The 16689-nt window shown below is 35.5% G+C and overlaps 1 protein-coding gene across 1 annotated transcript in view; it reads right to left on the bottom strand.

Moving 5' to 3' along the window:
* LOC131035078 (uncharacterized) overlaps positions 1-16689 on the bottom strand; it is a 98831-nt gene that overhangs the window by 38467 nt on the left and 43675 nt on the right. Inside the window, exon 5 of the mRNA XM_057966705.2 lies at positions 3783-3896. Within this exon, the coding sequence (XP_057822688.2) occupies positions 3783-3896 (114 nt within the window). The remainder of the gene's footprint in view (positions 1-3782; positions 3897-16689) is intronic.

Here is a 16689-nt window from a genome sequence, read left to right as displayed (position 1 = left end):
AGAGTTAATCAGAGTTAGCTTCTCAACATCACCAAATTGAGTATCAAAGAGATACGAGCAAGTACCAGACAAGGTGGCATCCCAGTCACTATTCCTCCAATCAAATAGCTCCACCTCAACATGTGCAGATTCAATGTACCTGACTCACCAGTGATGGCACAAACTTCGAGGCAACTACCCCTAACATCTATTGGTCCATTCTCATGAAATGTAATTTTATCATTGGCTAAAGGAGTTTGTTATAACAAACCCTAATTAGGGTTTTCATCTTGTAATCCTAGCCATTGATTGTAAATCAATCTGAGCCGGCATTGAAATGTAAAGAGCTCTCTATATAAAGCTCTAGCTCTTCATTTGTAAGGGTTAATAGTTAAGAGTTAGCTAATAAGAGTTAGTGAATAGTCAGTAAAATAGAATAGCAAATAGAATAGCAATAGAGTAGATTAGGAAGAGAAGGCAAGAAATTGTTGCCTAAATTGTAAATGAACTTCATTTTCATTGAAGTTAAGGTAAAATGTGTTGTTTCTTGCAATATGCATGGTTTCTTGTTGAATCTTCATTCTTAGATGGTAAATAATTAGATTGAATGAAAGAAGTTACTGAATGCACTCGCGTGGAATCCACCTAGTCCAAACCACTAGCCTCTTACTGAATGTAAGGATGCCCTGCGTGGTCAACTGGCATCGAATGAGCTTAATCTCGAGTCTTTACGTGTCTATTGTTCATGCATTAACTTGAATGGTGATCAATGTTTGGCAGTGATGATTTGAACATCTTCAGAACTACCTTAGAAGATCGCACTGAGTTGGTGTCGGATTGTTCAACCTGATGGTGAGACCCAGCCTAGTAGGACTCCACCTAGTCGTTCATCCATCTTCTTGCATTCTAGGTCTTAGATTAGATTCTCCAAACCCTGTATCTTTTGCCATTTCTTTATCTTCCAGTTAGTAGATAGGATTCAAGTTCCAACGGATTAAATGCTCAGGCAGTCGAATGTAAGTCCCCTTGTGATTCCAGCATAATCACATCAAACCACAGAGCTTATCCACATGTAGAGACCCTACATATAAGAACCTTGGAGTCTTCTCGAATGATCCTTAGGCGAAATCTTCAGCATTCGAGGAAATTTTGTTCAAGAGAGGATAAGATACCTTGGTATTTTATTTTGTGTTCGCATGTGCATAAAAAACACATCAACAGTACTCTTGGTCATTTACATTTTGCAGATCCTGGGAGCGTCTCCGTAGCAACAAAGTGTTCTTTGCATCTGTGATCATAACACTTCTAGTGTCTTCCGTAGGGTAATGCGTACGATGACCATTAGGGAGGGTGTTAAAATAATATTAATATCTTCTGTAATGGTCATCTTCTATTCTTAGTGGTCATCTTAGTTGTCGACTTATTTAGCTATTTAGCTTTTTAGTCGACTTATTTAGCTTGTTTAGTTAGCTTTTTAAGATATATTTAGCTTTTTAAGTTTTTTAGCTTATTTGATTTCACTTTAACGACTAGTTCTATTTATAGAACATCGTCTTCTAGGCTCTATATATACGTGTGTATATCATTCAATGTAATTATCCAATTATTTTGTTCAATCAATTTTTCAGAATTGAGTCAAGAGCTTCATTGCCAAATCCTAAGTTATCAGCATACCTATTCCATATTCATGAAAAGCAAAGTTGATTTGAACAATTGTGTAAGTCCCCAAGTGAAAACAGCAATTCATATCAACCATTGAGTTACCCACTCGTCAAGACCTGACTGTAGAAACCTTGGAATCATTTTAGTTGATCTTACTGAAATATCCTAATGTCTAGATTTTGATGGAATTTATGAATTCATTTAGATATATGCTTGGTGTTTATTTCATATCTTGAATATTCTTGTGCATGCAATGAGAAGAATGTGCAATAAATATAAATAACAGAATTTTCACAATGGAACAGTAAACCCTTGTATATTACTATCGGAATGGTGAATTTTGGCACTTATTACAATAGCATTTGATGCTGCAATTACTCAGAAATTTACAAACAATACATGCAACACATACCCAATTCTGCAACCATTTCCAAACATGGCCTACGAGGGGTTGCCCAAGCTAGAAATATCATATAAATTCATGTAACCTTCAACCTACAACACGGCTCCATTATTGTGTCCAAACTCTAGCTGGAACTTCCACAAATCTGCTCAAAATTCTGCAAATAAGCTCAATGATGAACTCTGAATGAATCCACCTCACAAGTAGAGTTGGGTTTCCGTCCAACCTACAAATATCCACGGGGTTTCGTCCTCAGAAATGGCTGTCACTGTCACACCAGCAACTAAGGCGAAATATCAAGTATCAAACAATCACATAATGTCCCTTGGAGAAGGATGAGGCTCCTTTATAAAGACTTTCCAAATCAATGGTGAGCTTCCACTCTCAATGTGGGATTAAAAATCACTTTGTTTTATTTACTCCTTATAAAGTCACTTTTCTTTTATAATTTTATTTTATAACATAAAGTAACTTTTCTCACCAAATAATAATATAATATCCCATAAAATAATATTCCACCTTTTATTTCTCCACCAATAGAAATTAATGACGTGACCAGCATATCATCCCTTATATCTCCTAATTAGCCTATCGGGATGACGTGAAATAGGCTAATCAACTCTCGTGTGGTCATTGAGGAAAAGGGGACATTACACTTACCCTTAGCATCTGAGGTGATTTTGTTCAAGAGAGGGTAAAGTACTTTGGTAATTTATTCTAATGCTTGCATGTGCATAAAGCACACATCAACACTTAGTTATACTACCTAATAGTCTCTATAAATATAATCAAACAAAAAACTTTAAATTATATGTCCATATTGTTTATACTTTATTATACGGGAAACCACAAGACTTGTGCATTGTTTAGCTTGTGATATTCTTTGGAAATGATACAAGTGCTAAAATTATTAGGGAACAAGATTAAAAACAAATTTGAATGATGTTAGACCTATATGCCTCATCTAAAATCCAACCCTTAAATCTTGGATTTTTTTTAATTTAAAAAGCTTGATCTTCAACGACAAACAAATCAGTACTACCTATGAGTGAAAGGGAAAGACAACTTCATATATGTTTTCGTTTGCATTTCAGAAAAGCCCACAAACAAACTAATGCTGAAAACAATTGGATTTTTTCTGGTCATTAAAGATTACAGAAACAAATAAATAGGAGCCATGTAACAAAAAAAAAAGCCCACCAATGTCAACAAGTTACGAAGGTGGCCATAAGGCCTAAATATTAAACATTTCAACTGGAAACGTACCATTAATTGCCCAAAGTGATAAAATAACCATGTGCTCCAATTCCTTAATGGCTCTAACTTTATGTGAAAGGGTAGCAGCAAATATGTCATATCTTCAATAATTCAGTCAAAACAATTACTGTGGCTAAATTTTATGGAAGATATGCTATGCATATCAAAATAAGCAGTTATATTTTATTTCAATGTATACACACAGTTCTCAAAGCTGTTTGATATTCAATGGACAAGACAAAAAGAAGAGTCCAGAAAATGATAGTGGATAAGTAAGATTACAACATAATGTTATGATTCATATGAACTTAACACTCTAAACAATTTGTAGTGCCACTTGCATCCTCTGTATACTAAAGAGATCAACATATTCCTATTATCAATCAGAGCTTGTATCTATTATATCCCAAAGACACCAGTAGCATTCCAAATGTCAACTTTGCCCACAACCAAAATAAACTTTATGTGCAAGGAAAATTACCTCTAAGGAAGAGGAGCACCGATGATCCATTGTGTCAACTATAAGCAAAAACTGAGGAATCACACCTTTTAACCTGTCAGCCAATCCTGGCTGTGACTTTAGGGCATTGAGAACCTGAAAAAAGCGAATTGCTATTAAATACAACAAAGAGATTTTGGAGTATAGGCTTGTACTTTATTGTTGCAGATACCAATCAGAGTACATGTCTTGAAATATACAAGGTTCCAAAATTAAGTATGGTTCTTTCAAAAATATAGACTTTACAAACCAATCCTTTACTTTATAAAATATTAACAATCTTACTGATTAGTGGCAATTCCAAGTGTTATTAGCTGGTAGCATTTAAAATGGCCAGAATCTATTAAACAGAAAGCAAATTTTTGTTGCATAATACAAATTGGTGAGCACATCAAAATGAAAATAAAGCATATTGATTAACTTGTTTAGAAAAAAAAAGTAATATCCCTTGTTTATTTGTCTTCATTGTTGACTAGTTTTCTAATTGATAACAAATGGTACTTTCATATGTAATCCAGCTTTTAGAAATGATACAAACAACTATTCAAAAATTCTCCATTAGTTCTAATTTTTGCATATTTACCATCTTCTTGTTTTATTAAATATTTTAAAGGTGTGCACAATGAGCATTGATATCTATCATCTAAACATGAAAGAGATCAATTTCCTATTAACTTATATTATTAGGGTTGTCTGTCCCTTCTCTATGACTAGCTTTCAGCATATTGCATTAACAAATTTTTGGAGCGCATTTAAAGATGAATAAAAATCAGAAAAAAGAACAATACCAATTTTTGGTGTGATAGTTTTGTCATATCATTGGTATTGTAATCCCCTATCAAACACTCCAATTAAACTTATTAAACTCTAAATGTTCATCTAACTTCCACATTTATCTGAGTATTTTGGATAGAGGAATAGGGGAACGGGTTTCTGAGATGCAAAAAAATTACCAGATTTTCAAGAAAGCAAGGGGTGATTAGTAAAATATATATGAATATAAAAATTACAAGAAAGTATTATCAAAAACTACATATTTCCCTACTTTGCATCTAGTTTAATGCTACCCTTACATAAATATGACCTATGATAGTCTTGATCATTTTCATCATTTTTTCCATCCCCTGGCTCATGCCCTTTTTCCATTCTCAAGCCCACTTTACTCTTGCCTTGCCACATGCCTTGACTTTGATATCCACTCCTCCTGGACACCAACAATCATGCTTGTGTCCTTGGCCACCAATGCTTGCACTTGTGTCCAGGACATCAACACTCATGATACTATCCCTCGAATTCAAAATCATATTTTCTTGGCTATCTCACCTAGCTCAAACTCTAGTTCATTCCAAACAACTAGAAACAACGTGGAAATGCATCTCAAGATTATAATAGAATTTTTTAAAGGAAAATGAAAAAATTATTTAGGGCATATAATGGAGTATTTTAAAAACTAATCACTCCCTCCACCGGAACCTTGTTGACACCTCATCTAAGATTACTTTATTATGGCTCTCTGTATTTCCTTGTTGCCCTTCATGTTTATAACCAATACAAGACATCTTAAAAAGGGTTTCATGTTCTGCTTCTATCAAGCTTGAATGTTGCCATGATCAAATCATCTAGCCCCTATGATGAATTCTTGCCTAACCCTCATGCTTTGTTGCCTTTGTCTAGCTCCTCATTTGCTTCCATGATATACTGGTTTAAGTTATTGAGTAAAGGATAAAAGGTTTGCACCTTGTCCATGCACTTTTGTTCTAAAAATATTGACTTACTATCAACATTCACTGCCACTTAAGTGACTTGTTATACATGTGGAGTGACCAGGTACTATCCATGTGAGCACCAATTAACTGGCCACAAAGGTCAAGAGTTTATCTCTCGATGAACCAATGTGTCCTTGTCCTTAATATCACCAAACACAAGTGGCAAGGTAGGCAAAATTGTTGTGAAGAACCACGCAGCATGTTTTGTTTTGTTCACAAGTTTGGCAGAAACTATTTATGAATACACTTTGTGTTCAATTGAGAACAAGAACTGTTGGTTCCGATTTTACTCACCTGAATCAACAGCAAAGAGGCATGGATAAAATAAACTATTGGCATCTTTGTGATCAGTCAATGTCCCACTAATTGATCCAAGGGAATAGTTGTTAGACATTATTTAAGTCTGAAACTTATGGTGCTTCTTTAAAGCGCTTAAGGAATTGTTCAGAGGAGCTGTGGCATATTCCTATTGGTCACAGGTCATCAGTCAAGTGGCTAGAATACCAAGGAGCCATCATTTTTTATTTACAAGAAGATACACGATACATGTGGACCATTGATCAATGCAAAGAGTTAATGAATCAAACAGATATATAGTTAAGTGCAAATCTTAGAGGGCATACACATTGTCATTGGTTCCTAAGATCAATTTTATGTGCAAAGAAATTTGTACTTTCATGGACTGCGGAGAACTTCATTCCTAGTCCTTGACTTGCAAAAGATTTATCATAAGTTGTTAATCTGATAGAATTTCAAATGTTTTAAGGATCCAAATGTTGTTGTGAGTGCATGTGTCATAATCTAATTGATCGCAGGGAATCGATAGATTAACACTCAAGCTTGTTTGCAATCAACCAATATACCACTATCATTGATCTAATAAGTTGTTGTCAACCATTGATGTGGATGACAATCCACAAATTTAAGTGATGACTATGGTTGGGCCATTTTCTCGCTGGTATAAGTATGATCATGCATACAGGTTCACAGCTCCAGTCAAAAGCATTTACCCCCAAATTTCAAAAAATAAATAGATAATCATGTATTGTTGATCCTAAAGGAAATCACATCTAGACCATTGGATTGGCTGATGCTCTGTGGACTAAAGACTTGGCGGAGAAATTTTGAAAGGTCTAAATGGAAAATTTTGGTGCACAGCTGGTAATTAAATGATTAATGTGGTGTACTTTTGTCAAATCCACTAATAACAAATGGTTGCAAACTTATGTAATGTCCCCTACTAGGATTTGGACTACTTTAACCATAATTAATCTATTTCAAAGTACTCATGACTTAAACTAGCTTGATTAAGAGTCAAGACTATCTTAACATGAAACAAATCTGTGATATTCTATCTCTCTTTAGTCTATCAAGTGCTTGTTAATTTACCATACTAGATAATTAGTCTTATTCTGATTCATTTATAACTCATTTACTTATTTATTAATTGCTAGTTATATGAATTATTATGTATTACTGTAGAACAGTTTCTAAAAAATATTATATTAATTATTATAGATTAATATCTATTATTATATCAATATCCATATTTATAACCCTTTTATTATTCCTTATTCTGATTTGAGTATATATATATATATATATACATAAATAACTAAATGAATTCAATAATGTTACCTCTAATTTATATATTTACTAATTAACCAATTCTATAAACTATTAGTACTCCCCTTGCTTGAAAATATTAGTTATTAACATATTAAGTAGTTGGTAATGGCAGACAGATCTGACACATGTCAGATCTGGTCTGCCACTGTTATGAAATTATGTATTTTTATAATACATATTGCAGTTTATGTTAGTATTTATATTCTGCATAAAACATTTTCGGGTCTCAAATTTTGAGCATTCATATTTAACACATTCTCATGCATACCACCCAGATCAAGGATGTTCACTGCCTGTCAGTGAATATGGATCTGCCCATGATAAGAATCTCCTCCCCCCCTTCTGATGCCTTTGCTTGACCTCTTATATCCTTTACAAAGGCTATCCTTTTGGATGTGCCTCTTCATATTATAAGCAAATCAGTTATGTGCATAAATAATAATGGTTAAGCATAATCGCATCCTTTCATTAGTTTAAGGGTTATTGATTTGTCTACTGCATTAATGGTTAAGTTCGATACTTATTTTTAATCCTTCTAAATCGCATATCACCCTATGCTTGGTTGAAGATTGCTATTCAAAACTGCACCTTTCATAATCGTGTGTATATTCTTATTGCTTATACCTTAATGGCCATCATATATAAGGTTCGCTCAACACAAATATTCTGAATAATGGCTGAGTAGTTTTTGTCAGTTTCTTTCATATACGATCTTGGCTTGATTGTTTGATAAGTCATAATTGCTGATGAATATATCATTATCGAACACAAATAATTGTTTGTTACAATCATTAACAATCGGTCTCTTAACTTGTCTTCGCCCCCCTTCACAAATAATAATCTCTATCCTAACAGCTTAATCAATATCCGTTATCATCGTTCTTTGTGGTAACAAATAATGGCATCACATACCTTTCCAGCAAGGATTATGGCTTCATCAACTCTTAATACTCTGATGTCATATGTCAGCTAAGTGCTACTATATGAATAATTAACCAATATTCATCAGACTTCATGTTATTACTGATGAAGTATATAAGAGAATTTGTAATATTAATAAGAATAAATATGTAATATTAACAAGAATATTAATAATTAATAAGCAATGATATTAATAATTGTAAGTGTTGATTTTAGTCCTTTAGTTTAATACAATACTCAGAAAATAGAATTTATCTTTAATTTCCAGATTACTATTAATTGATGTTAGTGTTTAGGAATCTCCAGAATTAAACAAAAGTAGAGAAATGAACAAAATGAAGACACAACACACAAGTACCCTGGGAAAACCTCCTAGGAGGAAAAACCCAGCCAGAAAAGATCCTCAGATCTGATTATGGATTATGAGTAGTAATCTGATTACAATACTTATCTCAATTTACCCTGACGGCTAATGGCATTTTCAAATGGTTTCGGATCTGCCCCTTAACCAGTTTCGGATCTGCCTTTTGTTGTATCAATCAGCAACCAAGGATTTGATCTTGAAATGACTTGTATGTCTCCAGTTGATGACTGTAATCAAGTTCAGAACAGCAGGTCCTTCAATTGGCAGATCGCTTGATGAAGGCAACTCCCTTAGCAGCAGAGATGGATCACTTTATGCCCAGCAGATAGAAGACTAAATTCGCTGTCCTTCAGATCAGATTCGCATATGAGAGAGTAGATTGTGATGTGTCCAAATGAAATCAAGTTGACCTTTATTTATATGAGGCAAGGGATCTAGTTAGGTCGGCTTTTACATTAATAATTAATATAACTTTTAATTATTAATATATTTTCCTTTGTGCGAATTGCCTTTTGAATATAGGGTCGGCCCTATTTATTTCCTTAGTGTGGCGTGAGGATTAGGTTAGGGAGTGGCATGTGAGAGAGGGCCCAGCCCTACACGTTAAAGAGGGGCCAACCCTTTGGGCAGATTCCAATGTTGCCTAAGGCAATTGGAATCCGTCCCTCCTACCTAATTACAATCAACACTCCCTCTTAATTAGGGAGGAGAATACATAATCATAATCTTCCATCTTGCACACAAGCAAAGAATGGATTACATAATCAGAATATTGTAGTCTTCCATCTTGCACACAAGCATATAATGGAACTACATAATATAATCTTTCATCTCGCACACAAGCATAGACTGGATCCACCTTACATTGCTCGCAGAGGATGGTTAACAATTACTCTTCTCCCTGAGAAGATTACAATACCACCTTACATTGCCCACAGAGAGTGGTTTGATACAACACAATGTATCACTGAGGTTGAGACTCCCTCTCAATCAGGGTTTCATTTTCCAAAACACCGAGTTTGTCTCTGAAGTACACAAACTTCACTTTGGACAGAGGCTTGATAAGAATATCTGCAACCTGCTCATCAGTGTTGACATACTTCAGCTGAATGGCGCCTCTTTGCACCATATCTCGAATGAAGTGATAATGAGTTTCCACATGTTTTGACCTGTCATGAAACACTGGATTGACGGACATTTTGATACAGCTCTGATTATCACAATGAATAACTGTACGTCCCCAAGGTTGTCCAAACAACCCAGCAAGAAGCTTACGAAGCCACACTACTTCTCTAGAAGCAACACTTGCTGCAATATACTCAGCTTCAGCAGTACTTAGTGCAATTGAGGATTGTTTTCAGCAAGCCCAAGAGATCAATGCGGATCCTAAGCTAAAACAAATGCCAGAAGTGTTTTTCCTATCTTTGACACTTCCAGCCCAATCTGCATATGAATAACCTTCCAAGGTTATTGAAGTGTTGAGTGGATACTTCAGCCCATAACCAATTGTGCCTCGCAAGTATCTTAGGATGTGCTTGGCTGCAACAAGGTGAACATGTTTGGGCATGCTCACGAACTAGCTGAGAGCATTTACTGCATAGCATATGTCTGGTCTAGCGTTAACTAGATACATCAATGATCCAATCAATTGCCTGTACTCCGATGGATCTACAAAATCAAAGTTAGCTACAAAAACACTTAACTTCTTTAAGTTAGATTCCATAGGAGTAGACATAGGTTTACAATCCATCATTCTAAATCTTTTCATAATATCAATAGTATACTTTCCTTGACTTAGAAAAATTTCGTTAGATCTTTGTCATACTTCTAGACCTAGAAAATAATGCATTAGACCTAAGTCCTTCATTTCAAATTCTGAAGCTAATTATTTCTTACATCTAATGATAAGTTCATCTTTACCAATAAGAAATAAATCATCCACATATAGAACTAGAATTAGCATTTCTTCATTAGATATCTTAAAGTAGATGTTAGAGTCAGCATCATTTTTACAAAATCCTAAACTTAACAAGTACTTATCGATTCTTTCATACCAAGCACGAGGGGCCTGTTTGAGGCCATATAGAGTTTTCTTCAATCTGCACACATGAGTTTCTCTATCCTGAATCTCATAACCTCAGGTTGTTCAATATAGACTTTTCCTCAATGACACCATTAAGGAAGGCAGTCTTAACATCCATTTGATGTAGCTTCCAACCTCTAGCTGCAGCAATAGCTATTATAGTTCTAATAGAGGTATATCTAGCAACAGGAGCAGAAGTTTCTTCATAGTCTATGTCTTCCTTTTGAGAAAAACCACGAGCTACAAATCTAGCCTTATATTTTTCAATACTACCATCAACATTATGTTTAATTTTGAATAACCATTTAGAGGAAACAACAAATTTACCTTTAGGTCTAGGCACAATGTCCCAAACATCATTTTTGATGATTGACTGATACTCTTCATCCATAGCAAGCTTCCAGGCATGATGGTTCAAGGCTTCTTCAACATTGCATGGCTCAGACTCAATGAGATTGCACATCAATGCAACGTAGTTGGAGAATACTTGAGGTCTCTTGGTTTCTCGGAAAGTGCCACTGGGAGCTTCAAATCTTTCAGCTTCTTGAATGGTGTTTCTTACCCAAAGTGGCCTCTTTTTGCTAACAACAATGTCACTAGGTATATCAGTGGGATTCATAGGCTCCGATGGATCATTATGCTCTTCTTGAGGTGGAGGTTCAACAGGCTCCCTCTGAATCTCAGGGTTAGTATCAACATTCATATCTTGTTTGTCATTAACTTCATCAATACCAAGAGAACCTTTTGATTTCTTAAAGGCAATATCTTCTTCAAAAGTAACATCCCTACTTACCTCAACATACCTTTGACCTGGAATATAGACCCTGAAGGCCTTGGAGGATTCATTGTATCCAACTAACATGCCTTTCTTCCCGGAGGGTTCCAACTTGGTTCGCTTTTCTTTGGGCACATGAACATAAAGAGGACTTCCAAAAATTCTTAAGTGACTGATGTCGGGTTTGGATCCTGTGAAGGCTTCTTCAGGAGTCATATTCTTTAGAATACGGTGAGGACATCTATTCTGAATATATATCATTGTTCTAGAAGCCTCAGCCCATAGAAAGGTCTACAAATCTTGATTATGAATCATAGCCTTTGCAGCCTCAACAATTGTTCTATTCTTCTTTTCAGCAACTCCATTTTGTTGAGGATTGTATGGAACACAAAACTCCCTCTTAATTCCTGTCTCAACACAAAAATCATGAAAGATACCGAAGGTATACTCACCTCCATTGTCAGATCTTAAACATTTAATTCTTTTACCAAAGGTGTTTTGAGCCAGTGCCTTAAACTTTTTAAATCTACTTAAGACTTCATCAGATTCTTTAGATTTCAAGAAGTAGATCCAAGTTTTCCTAGAGAAATCATCTATGAAGATTACATAGTAAAGAAATCCACTAGGAGATGCTATAGACATAGGACCACATAAATCAAAGTGAACAAGTTCTAGTTTATCTTTAGCTCTACTTTCACTTTTATGAAAAGGGCTTTTAACATTTTTACCTATAGCACAACCTTTGCATGTATCGTCATGAATTTGACTGAGTTTAGGCATACCTTTGACTAATTTTCCGAGGAAGGGAAGTGTTTGATAGTGTAAGTGTCCAAGCCTTCTATGCCATAGCTCACAAGATTCAGGAGCCTCATTAATGAGGGCTTGAACAGGGTTAGTAGAGAGCTTATATAAACTATCATATCTATTACCAATTACATGAGCAGATTTAAAACTAGATTTCTTAGGCCAAGCAAGTACTTTTCCCTCAAAAAATGCAATTTGATAACCTTTATCTTCTAGAGCAGAAATGGAAATTAAGTTTCTTTTAATTCCAGGAACAAATAAGATATCACTAAGGTGAAGTGAAATACCAGAGTCTAAATTTAAAGTAGTGTCAAAACCTCTTACCGAATATCGAACATCGTCACCAATTACCACATGTAGACTGGTATCCTTTTCTAGTAAGTCTGAAAGATGATCACGGTAGCATGTGATGTGTCTGGAAGCACCACTGTCAATCAACCATGTGTTACTATCTGTGGGTATGCTGCTTGACAGGGCAGAGATGAATAAGAAGTCATCATTTTGTTCTGAGACTTCATTTAAGTTGGCTTCTCTTTGCGTAGGATCATTCTAACATTCTTTAGCATAGTCACCAAATTTGTCACATCTAAAACATCGAACACGAGATATCTCTTGGCTTCTTCCAAGAATGTTGAGAACTAGGTGGTCTGAAATCTCTATTCCTCTTGAGATAATACTTCTTCCAATTTGCACATTTCTTGCATTGGGCTACAAGCATGTGTTGATCATCTACACGAGGACTTTTAAGTTGCCCCCTTGTGATAAGACGTGACTCTTCTTGAATGCAATCATTCTTAAGGCGATCAAGTGTAGGTGACTCAGTTCTACCACTTATGGTTTGAATAAAGGACTCCCATGAGTGTGGTAGACCATTTAGGGCAATCATAACAAGATCCTTGTCTTCCATGTTATGTCCAATTGTACCTAGCTGATTCTTTAGTTCTGAAATCCTCATAAAATAAGACATAACAAAATCTTCTTTTGACATTTTGATATTAAGTAATTGCTGCCTTAAAGTAATTGCCCTACTAAGATTGTTAATTTCATAGGTACCTTGTAGATGATTGAATATTTCTCTTGCAGTAGTGAATGAGGCAATGGAGGTGACTAGGTGGTCTTTAACTGAATCAATAAGGAGCTTTCTAGCCTTGACAGCATCCCTTTTGAATTGCTTTAGCTCAGCTGCATCCGTAGGTTCAGTTAGCTCTTTCGCTTCTATGAAGTGAAGAAGATCTTCTTTCTCTAGAGCAACCATGATTCGAACCTTCTATGCAGCAAAGTTGAGATTTCCATCAAGCCTATCTTCAACTTTCAGCCCCATTGACCTGACCTGTGAATGAGACAACAATCTGGAAATAAAAAAGTACTAAATTCTGAAATCTAAAAGTTGATCTAGCCTATAGCTCTGATACCATGTTGATTTTAGTCCTTTAGTTAATACAATACTCAGAAAATAGAATTTATCTTTAATTTCCCGACTACTATTAATTGTTGTTAGTGTTTAGGAATTTCCAGAATTAAACAAAAGTAGAGAAATGAACAAAATGAAGATACAACACACAAGTACCCTAGGAAAACCTCCTAGGAGGGAAAACCCAGCCAGAAAATATCCTCAGATCTGATTATGGATTATGAGTAGTAATCTGATTACAATACTTATCTCAGTTTACCCTGAGGGCTAATGGCATCTTCAAGTGGTTTCAGATCTGCCCCTTAACGAGTTTCGGGTCTGCCTCTTGTTGTATCAATCAGCAACCAAGGAATTGATCTTGAAATGACTTGTATGTCTCCAGCTGATGACTATAATCAAGTTCAGAACAGCAAGTCCTTGAATTGGCAGATCGCTTGATGAAGGCAACTCCCTTAGCAGCAGAGATGGATCGCTTTATGCCCAGCAGATAGAAGACTAAATTCACTGTCCTTCAGATCAGATTCGCATATGAGAGAGTAGATTGTGATGTGTCCAAATGAAGTCAAGTTGACCTTTATTTATATGAGGCAAGGGATCTAGTTATAGGTCGGCTTTTACATTAATAATTAATATAGCTTTTAATTATTAATATCTTTTCCTTTGTGCGAATTGCCTTTTGAATATAGGGTCGGCCCTATTTATAGGGAACACATTTCCTTAGTGTGGCGTGAGGATTAGGTTAGGGAGTGGCGTGTGAGAGAGGGCCCAACTCTACACGTTAAAGAGGGGCCAGCCCTTTGGGCGGATTCCAATGTTGCCTAAGGCAATTGGAATCCGCCCCTCCTACCTAATTACAATCAACAGTAAGTAATATTTAGATAATGATAAATTGTGGACAATTCTTTAATAAGATTGCGGAAATAATAATAAGAATATAATGAAATGATTGAAGTAATAATGAGCATAATATAAGGGTCATTATACTTAGTTAAATCCTATTTCAAAATGGGGACATTACAACTTATGAGTGAAGATTCATCAACATTAATTGTTTTGAACTTTTAATGAGAAAGTAAATGCAAGTAATGTGCTTCGAATCCTTCCATAAATGAGAATGCACGGTGTGTTTTGTTTGGTAGCAGTGCATTGAGCAGTCCTTGGGCCCACAATTTTGTAGCTTCTCCATCACCTGCAAGGCCGCGACTATTGATCTATGATGGGACTAATCTGAGCTATCGATTTTCATTTTACTTCAATTTGGTTTGCCAATCTGTTGATAGAAAGTGGTTGAGAGTAAACTGCTTGAAGATGCTTTTCAAATGCAAACTAAACCAGTCAAAGAAGCTTTTATAGCACCTTTGGGAGCCAATTAGAAAAGTTGGAAGCAACTATTGACAAGGTAGGCATGAAATAAGCCTTGGAATATGGGCAACCTTCTGACCATGAATGAATGTCAGAAATCACTGGAATTAGGTGCCTGAAGACTCTTTGCATGCAAAATTTAAAAGATTTTCCCCTATGCGCAAGAGGATCCAATCTGATTGAGCATATTGCATGATTTACAGGAGTAGCTATTTCAGCAGAGAGGTTCTTGCAACAAATTTATTGAATGCATACTTGAAGTATGATGTAGATGAAACAATGCAGATTACAACAGGTGTCAACAATTTAATTGTTGTAGGCTGAATTGCTGGGTATAAATATGTCTCGTGTGGAGATAAGATATTTTGCCAAATTTTGAATTGTCTGCAGTATTTGGACCATAGGCCAAATCTATATAGGTCTCCTTTGGTTAGTGTAATCCTTGGCATCAAAAGTTGTATGTCAAACCTAAAGTCTTCGTATCATTCATTGTTTTGTAAAATCTAGGGAAGGTATTGTCAATCAGAAATCTTCTCCATGATCTAGATATCTAAATAATTGTCAAGCCCTTTTCAGAATAGTGTATGGGATTTCTTTGATTAGTTATTAATGGTTAGAGAAGCTAGACATATAGGGTTTCAGATATAATGCTAGTTCTCTATTGTAGATTTCCAAAATGTTTACACATTCTTCAAGTTTTTAAGAAGATCATTCTCTATGTTATATATCATCCTCTTGCTCCATGTAGGTAAGATTAGTGTAAGTCAGTATCCTACAATGTGCATAGCCCAGTAATATGTACCTTTGACAAATCATTAGAGCTTGCATTTATCTATTTTCAGAGATTTATGCATTTTTGGGTTTTGAGGTTATATATGAAGTTAAAAAGCATGAAATGAATCTACATGTGGGGCTATAAATTTGGCTTACATCTTTGGTTGCACGTATAACCTCAAATTAATTTGCTACATAGAGATCTTTAAGTCTGCAACACAATTTAGCTAGTGTGGGTATTTAGCAAAAAGTATTTGGGATATCCTTAAACAAAGGATGTGGCTAAGCTATGAGACCTTTTCTGTTTTTCATTTCAAATAAGTGTATGTGACGGGTCTAGCTTTGTTAGTGAATATGAAGCATATATGATGTGTTTGGATCTTGAGTGCATTCTGTTAGGGTTTCAAGCAGATCCGAAGCAAATATGAACTAACAATTATATGCAGATTTAAATACAAAAGATAAAGAAATAAAACAGGACACAGATAACACAGAGATTTAACGTGGTTCACCCAGAATGGGTTACGTCCACCATACACAGCCGTCCAATCTTTCTTATTATCCAGCAAAAACAGTACATCAACCTTACAATGCCTTAAGCATCCCAGCCGCTTATAACATGCGTTTTTAGGGCAACAAACAAAGTCGGCCTTTTTTAGGGTTTTATTACAATGTCGGTTTTCATCAACAAAAAACGGCAAAAAAAAATACGTGCTGAGTGTACAGTACTTTGCTGATCAGTCGCCACATTTCAACACATTCTCTACAACTGTAAGATACAATTTGGAGCACCAACACACCTAGAATGTACAACATCCACCATTAGAATTCCCTTTGCAGCACACACCAACATTGAACACCAGCACCTAGTTCACATACCCCAAGCTTCAAAAACCAACTGTTGAAACAGCCCTGGGATCTGACTGTGGCAAATCCAAAAACCAGTCCCAGGGCACCAATTTGCTACAGAAAAAGGTTGCAGGATTTAAGCAGATATGTC

This window comes from Cryptomeria japonica, chromosome 3, assembly GCF_030272615.1.
Source record: "Cryptomeria japonica chromosome 3, Sugi_1.0, whole genome shotgun sequence".
NCBI classification, from domain to species: Eukaryota; Viridiplantae; Streptophyta; class Pinopsida; order Cupressales; family Cupressaceae; genus Cryptomeria; species Cryptomeria japonica.
Note: the sequence above shows the minus strand (reverse complement) of the source record. Positions and strands in the feature narration are given on the sequence as shown.